Genomic DNA, 14,333 nt, shown 5'->3' with positions numbered 1-14,333 from the left:
TCTATATAATAATTAGGATATCCATATAGGATTTCATAGTCTTATTTTATTAATAAATCCTGACATGCAGTATTAGAAATATTTGTTCAGCATCTCAAACCTAGTAAAACATATTAAAAGGGAATAGGCATGAAAGAAACCTGGCTGGTAAAGCATGGTGGACTGATGAAAAGCCTTATCTTCCACTGGTGAAACACTAACACTTTCCCGTACAATTTAAACAAACAAATTCTAATGAGTTCACCAATACAGGACTACACTCAAAAAATCATCTCTTTCCATTTCAGTTGTAAGTACTGTTATCTTCTTAGTCTCTAAAAGTTCATTTGGAAAAAATTCAACTACATGTAAAGCAATGCCAGCTACAATGCAATGCCTGTGTTTTGTTTTTCTAAAGTCCATTCAGACTTCTAGAACGAAGGCAGGAAAGGCCTGTAGCAATTTTGGAAGAAGTGCAAACACTGAAACTACTCAGTGCACAACAGGAACATTTTATCACACCATAATATTAACCTAATCTTGATTTTTAGGTGTTTATTATGCTGAAGGTGAAGTAGAACACTCTTTTGGAAAACTGAAAAATACCAGGAAAGTGGAAGATTTGACTCCTAACAGTCATTTAAGAGTGAACACACCTGTGCAGCTATTAATGCTCCATTAACATTCCCATTCACAGAAGGGAAACAACATAAGAGAAGTCTTCACCCTCAGTTTTCAACAAATATAGTCTGAAAATTCATTTCCTTCAGAACATCTAAAAGCATGATTTTTAGTGCATTCTTACAGATCTGATTACATTTATATCTTTATTGTGATTACAACTAATCCTTAAACTGTCAACTGAGGACTAGAAGAAGAAACTTCGACTACTATAAATAAACATACATATAAATAAAGTAAGTCATTATTTTGTAAACTAAAATCTTGAGATTCTCTCTCTAGTAAGTTGTGCAGTATGACATGTCACTGGTAACATCAGGATCATATGTGTTTCAAAGGCATATTACTTTTAAAGATCCTGTAGAATAAAAAGTAATTGAAAGACAAAACAAAAAAACCCAACCAGAAATAGACACCACCTCATATCTTAACAGAAAATCTTTACTTCATAAAGTAAGCTCAGGTTAAAGATATGGAAAAAAAAAGATCTCAACAACTTGTTAATACCAGTATACATTTGAATAACATTTGCAAGTAAAGAAGGTAATTTTGGGCACAACCTTATGAACAGTTAGCTAAATACCAGGATAGTTAACTACTACACTTACAGTAGTAAAGCTACTGAGATGTTTCCCAAAGGTTACATTTTTACAGATCTTTTCCATTTTAGCTCATCATCATTTCTTGTTCCCCAATTTATATTTTTTTCAAAGACTCAAGTGATCACTTTCTGATAGCTTTTTAAAAGCAAATCCTAACCACTAGAAAAGTGACATGCTTGATCAACTATTGGACAAGAGCAGTAGAAACAAGAAACTCAGCTAGCTCTACAGAGGTTAATGACACAACTGACATATAAGAGGATTTCCTCATCCATAAGTCCCCGTCCGTCCAGCAATGCGTATGGGAAAGACCAGGCTTGCAAAACTTTCTCCTTTCCTTAATCTGTCCTTCCTCTTTCCAACTACCACCACATCACTTACATTCAATAGTTTGCCTCTTCACTACAGGGCCAAGTACTGTCAAGTTTAATCAGGTTCTTTGACCAACTTGCAGAAAATCCAGCCTTCAATTCCATCCTTTTCTGTGCTAGGGTCAAATTCCTAGGTTACAACTTAGATTCAGCATACAACTGCCTTCATTCTGTCACTCTTCCTTAGCATTTTTTCGTGGAATTTTTTTTTCCTAGGATTTTTATAGCCACTCTCTTAACCAACATGGTGTTTAGGAACAGAATAGTAACAGAACTCACACAATTAATAATAGTGTTTTCAAAGTCTAATAACCCTCTAAACATCATGGTTTGTAAACAAAGTAAACCAAGGGCCTGTCCATAAACTCGTATTCAGTACAGAAAAGCCAGTGCAGGGCGGGGCTGAAGAGAGACTATGTCCAAAAAAAGTTGAAGGCAGTAAAAGCAATGGATTCACACTCTGGTAGGATGTTCAAAAACTAAAATGCACAGGTGTAAAAACTGGAAACTAGAAAACCTTTTTTTTTTTTTAATAACAAATGTAACTGCCTTAGGAGTTTATTATTCATTGACCACTCTAGTAGTTATGTGCTCTTCATGCAAGAACAGGCTTCTAAAATTGTTTCAGTTAAAAACTTACCAAACACTGAGCACAGTTAAATTTATAAATTAGCTTTCCTTTTCAGTTTCAGTCTCAGAGACGCTCCTTCAGAAAGGTAAGCTCCTGCCTAGAAGTGAGTAAAAGAACTTTCATCTTCCTGAAAGAATACTCCATTCTGTAATACTCAACTATTACATTAACTTCAGGAAAAGTGAAAATGATCTGGTCATTATCATCAACATACTGTAAAAGAACTACCAAAATGCTCCATGCCACAATGTCAGAATATGGGTCACTGTCCCTATACACCAGCTCTCCTCTCCACAATCAGACATCAGACCCAAGATCCAGCAAATCTTATCTGACAGACATTATTTCTTTATTCAACTGACAGTTAACAGGAATGCTTGGAGCTGGACATCACCTAACTAGACACAAATGCTCATTTTGACCTCAAAAAATGCTCACTCATTTTTATCTCCACTGATTATTTTCTTCACCAGTATCCATATAATTCTACTGAGGAATTACAGTCTTTCCAATCTATCCAATTAAGTGTCTGAATACCATATTTCAACTGGATTTCTTAAGCACGCTGAATAATCCACAAAATGTGTTTGAAAACAACCTCCAATGACTTTCAGGCAGTCGTTCCTAATAATAATTTAAGAAAGCTCTGCAAACAAACACAAATTAAACTAATTCTCTTTACAATCCAGACTGATCATATATATTCCTTCCTCAAAGAACTTCTTGAAGATCAAGTCACAAAGTAAAACTAATAATCCTAACTCTATTTTCTGGACAGATTTCCTATGGAATTTTAATTTGTCTCACATCAGTTTTTCCAATAAATAAAATAACAATTTAAGTGTTCATATGCGTTTTACAGAAAAAGGTTAATACAAGATGTTAGGTGATCATCCATCTCATGATGTGTTTATCCAGCTGTGTGCTGGACATTTTGTCCTGAAGGACACTGTGAGAGATGGTACTAAAAACTTAACTGAAATCCAAAAAGATTACATCAGCTGGCTGCCCTAGGGTTCAACTAGGTGGGTTACCTGGTCATAAAAGCAAATCAGGTTTGATATGCAGGGCTTTCTTCTCATGAAGCTGTGCTGGCTGTGACCACTGCATTGTCTTTCAGGTGTTTTTCAGTGGCTCCCATTACAATCTTCTCCATAATTTTACCAGTTACTGAAGTGAGACTGACACTCCTGTTGCAACCAGGGTCATCCGTCTTGAAAACTGGGGCGTTAGCCAGCTTCCAGTCAACTGGCACCTCTCCAGATTGCAAGATGTAGCCAAAAATTAAAATATTTTTCATAGATGAAAAGAAATTCTTATTGGACTATTGTTTGCTAAGAAATTATTCAAGTTTTACACTTTTTAAGTCTATTAAGTCATGGTATTTTCCAAATGTCTGTGCTGGAAAAAGCCCACAACACAACTTCAACACCAATGACAAAAATATCAGCCAAAAATATCAGCTACCAACTTTAAGTATTCCCTCCCTCAACTAACAAGACTGTATACAGCATTTCCTATGTAAAATTTCTATTTTGAAACATCTTATACATTATTCCAGTCTGAACTGCTCACGAGATGCAAAGCTAGTGAGCAGTACCTTCTCTTCAGAAAAACTAATGAATGCCACAATAATCAGAGATTCAAAAGGAACCCTTTAATGTGCTTTTATCTTCTCTCCATATTACTGAAACACAGATAATAAGGGTACACAAGATAGATTTGCAATTTTCAGATATTGGTACAGAATGATCCTTACTTACAGCACTAACTGACTGCAAAACACAGACTGAAGTGCAGTGGAACCAGAACACTGGTAAGGGAAATTCTTAAAGAAAGGTCAGGATTACTTTGCAATTGAGTCTTAGAATTTACACTGTAAGGGTTCTTCTTTTCTTCTAACTTTAGTTTTTCAAGAACAGCTTCTGGCCCTGGACAGGCACATTCAACAACCCACCAACAAACTAGTGAGCTACCTCTACTTTGATACTTGCCTTCAAAAATCTGCTTAGGTCTCTGCTTTAGTTATTAAACGAAAAGGTCACTGCTTTGCTTAGTAGACACTAGCTCTGTTGACTACATTCCACCTATTACAATATAGATAGCCCTGGCTTCCTTCTCATTTAACACAGCCAATCTTAAGAATCCCTTATTAAGAACCAAGAAATCCCTTAGTTCCCTCAGTTCCAAGGGTCCAGTTCTTCACTTAAGTTGGATGCCTTAAGAAAAAGCATGGGAAGAACATACAAACTTAATACCAGTAGATTAGACTACAGAGATGGCTTCTTGTGAATCCATTTCTATTTCTTCTTTGTCTCCATGTAGAAAGGATTCATAAATTTTCATTGTATAAAAAATGTTTCATTGTTTTATACTTGCCTGATTATTTCTTTGGCTGTTGCACCAAAAGAAAAAACAAAAAACTCCAAAAATCAAATGATCAAAACAAAACAAGAACACCCCCTGAAATATCCACAAAAAGAAAACAAGAAACAACAACAAAAAGCAGTTACCAAACTTCACGTATGTATCTATCACACTATTTACACACCTTCACTGGGACTTTTTTTTTAAGATGAAGTTCCAGTCTGCTGTGTCACACCCCTTAAATGAAATCATTTTCTACTGTAAATTAAAAAACCTCTGAGTAAGTCTAAAACCCAGTGAGGCACCTAATAAGGCTACCTCTTAGACTGCTTTCTGATTTACCAAGACTCAATTCTAAACGGATCAGTCTTTAAGATGTTGATTCCAGACCTCAAACCGGTTCTATGACAAATTTCCAGCATTCTTTTCAAAACTATTACTAAACATTGCGGCATTATACTGCAATATTGATTTTGCCAGTTCTGTACAGACCACAAGACAGAAATCACTTCCCAGTTTCTGTATTTATAGCTCCCTTATAGCACTTATAAAGTCAATGATCATTTAGGGGATTTATTTATTTCTTTTAGCAGGAAATTCACAGAAGTCATGGAAGAAAACAACTCAGCATGACTACTTCAGCACAAGTTCATCTTCAGTTACAGTTGCTCATTCATTCACTATCATCTCTATTTTCCACATTTCTCTTAAATGTATGAGTCTTGCAAATAACATCTTTGAAACAAAACCTAAAAGTAGTTACACACTTGGACCATTTCTATCTGAAAAGATTCATACATAATCTTTTAAAGTGCTTGGCATTTTTGGGAATACATTATGCTAGTAAAAGAAATGTCTTTCCAATAAAGTAACCACTACAACCAGTAAGACTAATTATATGTATACACACACCAAAAGACAGTATTTGAATGTAGTAAGATTAAAAATATCTTTACTGTCAGCACTACTATATTGGCACATTATTCCATTAACATGAAGCTACTTTTGACAAAGTGCCACATTTGGAGCCTCATTAGATACTTAACACTAAATAGAAATAAAAATATTAAGCTCATTCTGTTCTCTATTACTAGTATTTGTAGTACAAGGGCACATAAATAAAAGTGAAGTTGTATACTTTGCAGCGTGGCAGGTTCTTACAGTCACTGTAGAGCTGAAAAGGAAAGGGAGGAACTGCAGTGTGGCAAACATCCTCAAGAATTTACACTTCCTTTCCAAAACCAGGAACACCTATTTATTACTTAGGAATAAAGAGGAAAGTATAATCCAGAGCAGACTGTGAACACAGTGATCTGAGCTGTTCCAGTGATGAACACTCATGTCAGTGCTCATCAGCTGCAGGTTAGTAGCACACACTCCTAAAGGACCATAGAAAGAAAGAAATAATTAAGTGTTTGAATGTAAGAAGCCATACGTACAAAAAAACATATATACATACATACATGTATAAAAGAATAGAATCTTACAGAGTGTAGAGAGCTTTGCATTAAGGCGATGGCAACACTGACAATAACAGGATCGAATATAATCAAGCTCATGGAATTAAAAGTTAAGGAAGAGTAAGACAGTTAAAATAAAAGTGTATAATGGAGTGTTTTCAGTGAGGCATTACAGAAAGTTGACAAGGAGCAGGCATTTTGCACCTCCTAAATATTAATCTGGCTTCTTGGCAGAGAACATTGCCAGCACTGTCTAATTTACACCACTTCACCAGAGAGTTAACAGAGCCAGTAGTCCTACCTTCTACCAATACAACTGTAGTAATCTTGCTAAAGATATGAAACAGAATAGGTATTATAAAATCTGTAAACATGTTTAAATGTTCTCCTTGAGCTTTCTTCTGAGAAATCTGTTTGCCAAAGCAGGATGTTTTCTTTTCGCAGGGTCTCAAGGTGTATTGCAGGATTCTGTTCCTGCACCCTGGGGTCTCATCCCCAGTGCAAACCACCACAGTTTAAGTTAAATATTGGAGTCAAGCATTCTCCAGCCTCTTATATTGGTCACTGGCATAAAGTCAAGGGACTTTCTTCAGTTTTTTTTCTTCTAGGAGGAATATTACAGGACAATCAACCTCAAATTTGGTAGCAGTTAAGGAGTGACCCTGTTTTGGGTGAAAACAAAACAAGGTGAGCAAATGGAAGAAATCTTACAGCAACCAACTGTCGGGGGGGGGGGGTGTCTGTCCTGCCACACCAACCCATTTAAATTTATATATATATATATATGTAATCAGAAAGAACTTCAGGCATCTGGACTTTCTAGAGTTCATTCTCTATTTCAAGATTATTTCACTCATCATTCAGAGAAGCACACTTTTTTCAGAATGTTACAGCCAACACATGCAGGATTTTTCCATGCAATGATGATACTATAGTGTCAGAAAAACCTACAGACTGCTTAAATTCATGCTGTACCTTCAGGACTGGTCCTGAAGAACAGCCAGCTTCATAATTGGCTCTTAATACCTGTTCGAATTGCATTGATAAAGGCAGAAGATATCATTAAACTAAGTATCCCAGTGAGCATGGCTTAGGATAATTCAAGAACAGTCTAAGTGACAAAAAGTAACCATCAGATAGGCAAACAAAGCTCTTGCAAGTCATATATTTGTCCTGAAGGTACATCAAATCACTGGAGGATCCAACTTGCCTAGCCAGTCTATTAATCAGTTAGGAAAAACAAATCCATCATCACTTTATCCTGACTTCTTAAATGACAAGAGGGATCAAGAACACCCACCACTACCTCAAAACCTACTTTCAGCATGAAATAAATAATTATACCAACAGATACTTCAACTTTCACAAAATATTCTCCAAAGTGAGATTTCCCAAAGAGCCCTTAAATGTGCATAGGTGTAATTGCAACGAAACTAAGAAATAAAATGCGTGCCCACTGTTTAAAAAAAGAAGTAATTCTTCACCAGGAAGTGTTATGTAACTTATCTGCCACACACTTCTACACTGTGGCTAAAAGGAAACCTCACCAGAGTAACTGTTACAAAATAACAGTTCTGTGCACTGATTCTAAGTAAGAGTATTATTACTGTAAATAATCATTTATGAAAAGGCAATTATTACACAGTAAAAAACACTTTTACACCAAGTGTTGCTGGAAGGGAGTTATTGAGAAACAATATTCCAGAAAAAGTGACACAACTACTACACTGACCAGTATCCCATATATAAACCTCATAGCTATCCAGGTATTTCCTGTTCCTGTTTTTACATGGAGCTTAATGTAATTCCATGTCCTGCACTCTTTTATTGTTTTGCCTCCACAAGACAAATACTGCAAGAAAATTTTACAGAAATGTTAAGTATCTATATCAACTGTTTCAAAAATAAAATTGGAAGAATGAGGTTATCCATACACAAAAAGCAAGCATCTCTGCAAATTTTAATTTGAAAGTCTTGCCAAGACACCTATGAAGAAAGACAAGATCTACCCAGACACACAGAAGAACAGACTTTCAACCTTCAGTAAACAGACACCTGAAGTTCTACCAGAGGCAATGTGCCTGTTCACACAGTTGACTTAACTGCTTATGGAAGCCACAGTAGGGAAACCCTTGATTATGTCTAATTGCCCACCACCCAAAATACACAGAACTCTCAATTCAGTGCTTCAAACTTAAAAGGGACTTAACTCTACAAAATATGTAGCTGTTTTCACCATTACCTTAGAAAAAATTATTAATGAACAGAAGTTTCTAGGTTTTAACTTCCTATGTGTATGCTATTTTATACAGAAAAAAGGCTTCATTATAAGGAAAAGGTATTATATATTCAAATACTTTATTACGTGAATAAACATTAGTTATTTGTACCACAAAGCACTTCTGCACCCACGACAGTAAGCACCTTAACAGTTTGCGCAAACAGCCAGTTCAGATGCATGTATTACCCTCACACCTTGTGGCATTTACAGGTATCACAGATAACAACGCTGATCAACTTTATACAACCTACTTCATTTTATTTTCAGTCAGTATCAGATCAAGTATCCCTTGGGGCTTTTTAAGGATTGATTTAGATTTAGTTAAGCTTAATTTCATAAAAATTACTGAGATCCACCTGTAAGATTCAGTGAAATAGTCTATCAACCATATTTCTAACTTCAGCTATCTAGAATGCAATAGCTAAATAATCATGTAGTTAAAACATACAGTGCATTTCCCAACAGCAGCATCTGAATTTCCTGTCTTAACCGTGCATATTATATCACAATTAATGCCCCTGATATCCATTAGGGTTTGTGTTTTAAGAGAAACAGTATTGAAACAGCATCAAAACAGCATTCAATTCATTGTCAAACAATCAAATCAAAGCATTTTCCTGCCCATGGCAGAGACGTTGGAACTAGATCTTTAAGGTTCCTTCGAGCTCAAACTGTTATGTGACTTCATAAAAAAGACAGTATCTTTGAATTTAGACACTCCCAGGAAATTTTTTCACATGAACTTAACCAAACCCTTTTTGATACAAGAAGATGTCAGCATTTATGGTAGTGCCCTGCACAAAATGCTGCTAATTCCTAAAAAGTCAGGGTTTTTAAAAAGAACTTAGTTTTACTGCATGCTCCCTAGTTGTTGAGACACAGATTGTTTCCAACAAACTAATGGCCATTCTACAATCCCCATAACCACTTCCACTTGCAATCTATCATCAAACTATTTGCTTGCCAAAAGCAAGGCAACGTCTATGTTATGAAAAGAATAAATTGTTCCCCCAAGTTTAAGAGAGAAACATTCCCAACATTACCCCCCTCCCCCTTCAAACCTGCAACAATGTAAACCAAGGAAATAGAGATAAATATTTCAGCAATTGATTCTTTCTACACTTTGTAAATGTTGAAATACAGCATGACTGTATATACAACACTGAATATGGTCTCATTCTGTTCACGATAACACTTTTACATGTTATCTGAAGATACATTTCTTCTTTAAAGAACGTGCTGTACAAAACTCCTTCAATGTGCCTGCTCTGCCACCCCCAGCAGACAGGGAAAGGGGGAGGCATACAAATAAAAACTGAAACCTATGGGGTTTGGTGGTTTGGGGTTTTTAAACACCTAAATAAAGAATACAAAATGTTAGAAAACATGCTTCCATAGTGTCTCTAAATATCTGGGGGAAAGAGCATTTGTAAAATAACAAACTAGGAAGTTTAGCTGTGCACCACCAAAGATGTCATTTTATAGGACAGAAAATGTATTAATCATAGTAATCTTCATGCACATTTAAGTTACTTAAGAGGCTGTATAATGTTTAAACTAAAATTGCATATATTTTGTTCTGAGTGTTTATGTTTCTTAACTATTCTTCCTATTCATTAAAGCATTTGGAAGTACCATCTACTGGTAATTCTCTCCCAACATATTCTTGTGTGATTCTGAAGAATCAGAGAATATTCAATCTGGTTTTCATCTAGTTCAGAAAACTGCACAATTGAGATCTTTATTCCAGACACGCATTATCAGCCTGTAAGCCCCATAAGAAAGCGGATCTCTCGATTTTTCCCACCAAGTTGCAAGCTTTCCTCTGATACTCTGTTTTGACACAACTTTATCTTCCTTAAGAGTTTCTGTAGTGCATCTCTACAGTGTTTTCCCATCCAAGTTTCTTTTTCTTTTAGGATACTATGGAGCCACTTACCACTTTGAACAAACAGTTATTTCTAACAAATGCATAACATTCAATATGGACTTGCTATACCTCCTCTAAAATGCATAGATGTCTTAGAAAAGACAGACCAATTTATCTCAGCATAGCAGCTACCAACATCAAGGTCATTAGACTGGCAGATCAAAGTTACACTGCTACAGTGAAAATCATGTAGTTCACCAAACAGTCAACAGGTCACGTCCATCACTTCAAGTGTGCAAGATGCTATGTAAGGCCAGACAGTTTATTTTCAACACAGCAGTCAGTGAACACTTAACAAGTCACTGCAGCAGCCAATATTACAAGTGAAAGAAGTGTACTATGTTTCAAGTACTGCACTCCTGATATTTGACATTTCTGTACTTGATACTCTCGTTTGCACACACAGATTTGTCCAATGATTATGCTGCTTCACTTTTGCACACAAGCAGAACAGCCATGCACCTGAGGTGAAAAGACAGCATAAAATTATCAGCATTTTAGATTCAAAGTCTGATGCAAATGTAGACTTAAGTCTACCAGTACAAGACTTCAGATTCAAAAGGCTTGAGACCCTCTATCAGCCATTACAGCCACAGCATAAATGCTTATACAATGAAGTAACATACACTTTAATTTATTTATAAAAATATGTCTTCTAGGTAGAACAAAAAAAAAGTCATTACAAGATCCCAGAAAGAATAAACTGTTACTGCAGATCCTCTCCCCCTTCACTACCACCCCACTGTGCAAAGAGCACTCCTAGTAGACGTGGCCAATTCTTGCAGTCACTTGAACTACAAAGGTGAAGAAAGGGAGTGGGTGGATAAACCACACAGGAATCCCTTTAATTCACACCACAGATAAGAATAATAAATTATTGGATTCAGAACACGTAACTAAAATCACACATACTGCTAAGTCATTTGGTTTTCCACATACTTTTTATAAAGCATGGTGAGCAAAGTTATAAAAAACTTGCAACTGCCAGCACTGAGAAACAATGTTTATAGAGTTTACTGCCATCTTGAAAGAATGAAGAAAAAAGAGGAATGAAATTACCCGCACCAGTAGAGTTGCAGCTAAATCATTCAACACCCACTTCCATATAAATTATCTACTGTTGTGCTATGGAATTACTGTTTTCCTTTCAACCCAGGAGGCCTCAATCATCAAAAAACTCACACTTGTACCTAGCATTACATAATATGATTAACACTCTCATTAGTCTCAGTGCACAAAACTGTTGTTTGGGGTCCAAACTATTATAGTTTTATTAGCCACAGAATATGCTGTGACTTCGTATCTTAAGTTGCACAACCAACAAAAAACCCCAAAGGCCTAGTAAACATTTATCTTCACAAAATATTCTCAACACATTTCCCCAGTCTTCACCGTTGTATAGGCTGAGACCCAAAATCCAAGGGTAATGTCTTCCCCTCTTCTATCCTGGGCTTCTGAAGTTATAAAAAAAAGCAACCCAAAACACCCTCGTGTATAGGAACCATGCGGCAACTCTGCTGTCTCAAGCCCATGACATATGCACACAAATGTGAACCAACACATATATAATCAGGGTCAGAACTGCTACCATACCTCCACAAACAGGCAAGTGAAACAGTATGGCCGTGGACAACAAACAGCAACCACAAAAAAAAGCAGCAGAGTGGCTACAGTGCATCAGGGAGTCTAGAGGCCATGTGAGTTCAGAGAAGCATGTTATCAGTCAGACACAACTTTTCAAGTCTCTGAACTGCTCTTCACGTTAGGGAACAGCAGTATCTCGTTTTAAACTAACAAGCCCCTACATAGAATAAATATTTCAAGATGGTTTTGTTTGGTAATGAATAGCACAAAGCAACTTATTTATAAACATAATGCTGTATCACTAAGACGCTAGAGAAAACAGAAGAAACAGTCAATTGCTCTCCACTAAAAACACCCACTGATGTCCACCACAGAGTTTAAATCCAGCCATTCCACGAGGTTTAAAATGGAAAGACTAGAAGTAAGTAAGAAAACAGTGAAACCTCTTCATTTGTTTTCCCTGGTGTTTTGGGTTTGGTTTTTTTTAATTCTTTCTTAATTATAGTTGTATCAAAAATAGTGCAAATTACATGCCTATTATAGAGCCAAAGCAGCTCTTAAAGAATTGCCCAGGCTCAGGTACAGTTCTTGGTTCTGAAATCTGAAAGTGAATGCCTTGCAAAAATCGCCTGCTGTTGCAGTGCAGTTTGATGGAATGTTACTTCATGACTGTAAACATTCACCCAGTACAAAAATGACCAAAAAATTCCTTGGAAGCAAAGAAGTCTGCTAACATTTTTTACCATTGTTATTGTGTACATTTCTGTCCTATAGGCTACTACATGGATACCTCACATTTAGGGGATTTTGTAATCTGTTCACAAACTTGTAATACTCAATGTCTGATTTTATTTTTACTTGCAAAATTAGTAAAGTTATTCTGTTACTAGAAGCAAACATTAGTGGCAAGAAATGTACACTGCAACCCCAACACTTGCTCTCTGTCCTGAGAAGTTAACCAATTTCCGTTCCCAAAATGCAGCTGGTATTTTTTTGTGTTCTGAAATGACCACGCTGCAGACTTATCGACTCCCCACTCTTCTCCGATACAAAATCTCCAAAGAAACGAGTCCGAAAGAAAAACACCTGCTTCAAACTGCATGCCTGGCTAAGTCCTTTACTTAAGATTTAGCTGAACTCCTTTTCCTCGTCCTGCCCTTGCAGGGCACTCCAGCCTCCTCCTAACTCCCTGTTTTCCCTCCAAAGCCAGAGCTGGCTGAGCTTCACGGAGGCGCCAGTCCTCCCTCGCAGGCCCGGCGGCTCTTGCTGGCAGCAACCCGCACGGGGCCGAGGAGCCCCGGAGTCATTGTGCTGCGGGAGCGGAGCGCAGCTGTCAAGGCGCAGCGCAGCTCCGGCGGCGGGGAGGAGGGGGAGGAGGGTCACAGCCCCGCGCCGCGGCAGCGCCCGCCCTTGCCCGGCCCGCTCCGGGCCCCACACCGCGGCTCCCAGCGAGCGGCCTGCGGGCCCGGGGCCGCTCCGGAGCCGGGCGGACGCCATGCTACAAACCAAAATGGCTGCCCCGGGGAGGGAGCCCGGCTCGGGCCTCCGCCGGTACCGCCGCTCCGTCCGCCGGACCTCGCCCCGGTACCGTCCCCGGGCCACGGCGACCGGCTCGGCCTCGGGGGCCCCGCGGACCCCGCTCGGCCGGGCAGCGCTGCCCTCGCACTCCGCGTGCGGCCCGGCCCCGGAGCCACCCGGGCTAGTCCCAGCTCGCCCTCGCCCCCCGTACCTGGAGCTCGGCCCGCTCCACCTCCCAGTGCGCCCTCTCCATCTCGAAGCGAGCCCACTCGTGCTGGATGTAGTGCAGGATCCCCGGGATGGTGTAGTGCTGGGGCCGGGACAGCTCGGCGGGGCCCGCCGCCTCCTGACCGGCCGGGGCCGCGGGGCCCTGGGGCTGCGGCTGTTGCCCTCCGCCTCCTCCGCCGGCTCCGGCCCCCACGCAGCCCCCACCCGACTGCAGGTTCATGTTCCCACCCGCTTGCGGCGGCGGCTGCTGCGGTCTCGGGGCGGCCGCCATCCCACCGCCTCCTCCGGCTCCAGGGTGCTCGTCCATTGTCTGCGGGGAGCCCTCCTCCTCGTCCCGCGGCGGGGGCCGGGAGCAGGGGCCGGGGAGGGGGCGAGCGGCGCCGACTGGGGCGGGGAGGAGGGGGCGGGCCGGGCGGGGGGGCTGCGCCGAGCGGGTCCGGGTGTCAGCGCAGCGCGGAGCCGCCGCCAGCCGCCATTACAGCCCCGCGGCCCTCCCACCCTCCCACCCGGCCGGGCGGGGAGCGAGCGGCGCCTGCCGGGAAACCGCGGCCTGGCCTCGCCGCCTCCCGGGCCCCGCGCGCCTGCGCGGAGGAGGTGAGCGCCGGGCCGGGGCGGCGGGACGGCCCGGGTGGGAGTCGCTGCTGGCGGCGGGCGGCCTCGGGCGCTCGCTCGATGCGGGCGCTGGCAGCCTGGGCCCGGCT

At 40.1% G+C, this 14,333-nt stretch overlaps 1 protein-coding gene across 6 annotated transcripts in view; it reads right to left on the bottom strand.

Moving 5' to 3' along the window:
- The window catches only part of STRN3 (striatin 3), a 60,167-nt gene extending 46,016 nt beyond the window's left edge, over positions 1–14,151 (bottom strand). For 3 of the 6 annotated variants that reach the window (XM_085061954.1, XM_085061955.1, XM_085061956.1), the window contains exon 1: positions 13,616–14,151. In XM_085061954.1, coding sequence (XP_084918080.1) covers positions 13,616–13,939 — 324 coding nt within the window. In that variant the 5' untranslated portion in view covers positions 13,940–14,151. The remainder of the gene's footprint in view (positions 1–13,615) is intronic. The other 3 variants (XM_085061958.1, XM_085061957.1, XM_085061959.1) reach the window with 1 other exon arrangement.
- Positions 14,152–14,333: the final 182 nt, after the last annotated feature.

Source organism: Lichenostomus cassidix, chromosome 5, assembly GCF_008360975.1.
Source record: "Lichenostomus cassidix isolate B80296 chromosome 5, HeHo_3.0, whole genome shotgun sequence".
Taxonomy (NCBI): Eukaryota; Metazoa; Chordata; class Aves; order Passeriformes; family Meliphagidae; genus Lichenostomus; species Lichenostomus cassidix.
The sequence above is the reverse complement of the archived record's forward strand: the minus strand, read 5'-3'. Positions and strand labels throughout refer to the sequence as shown.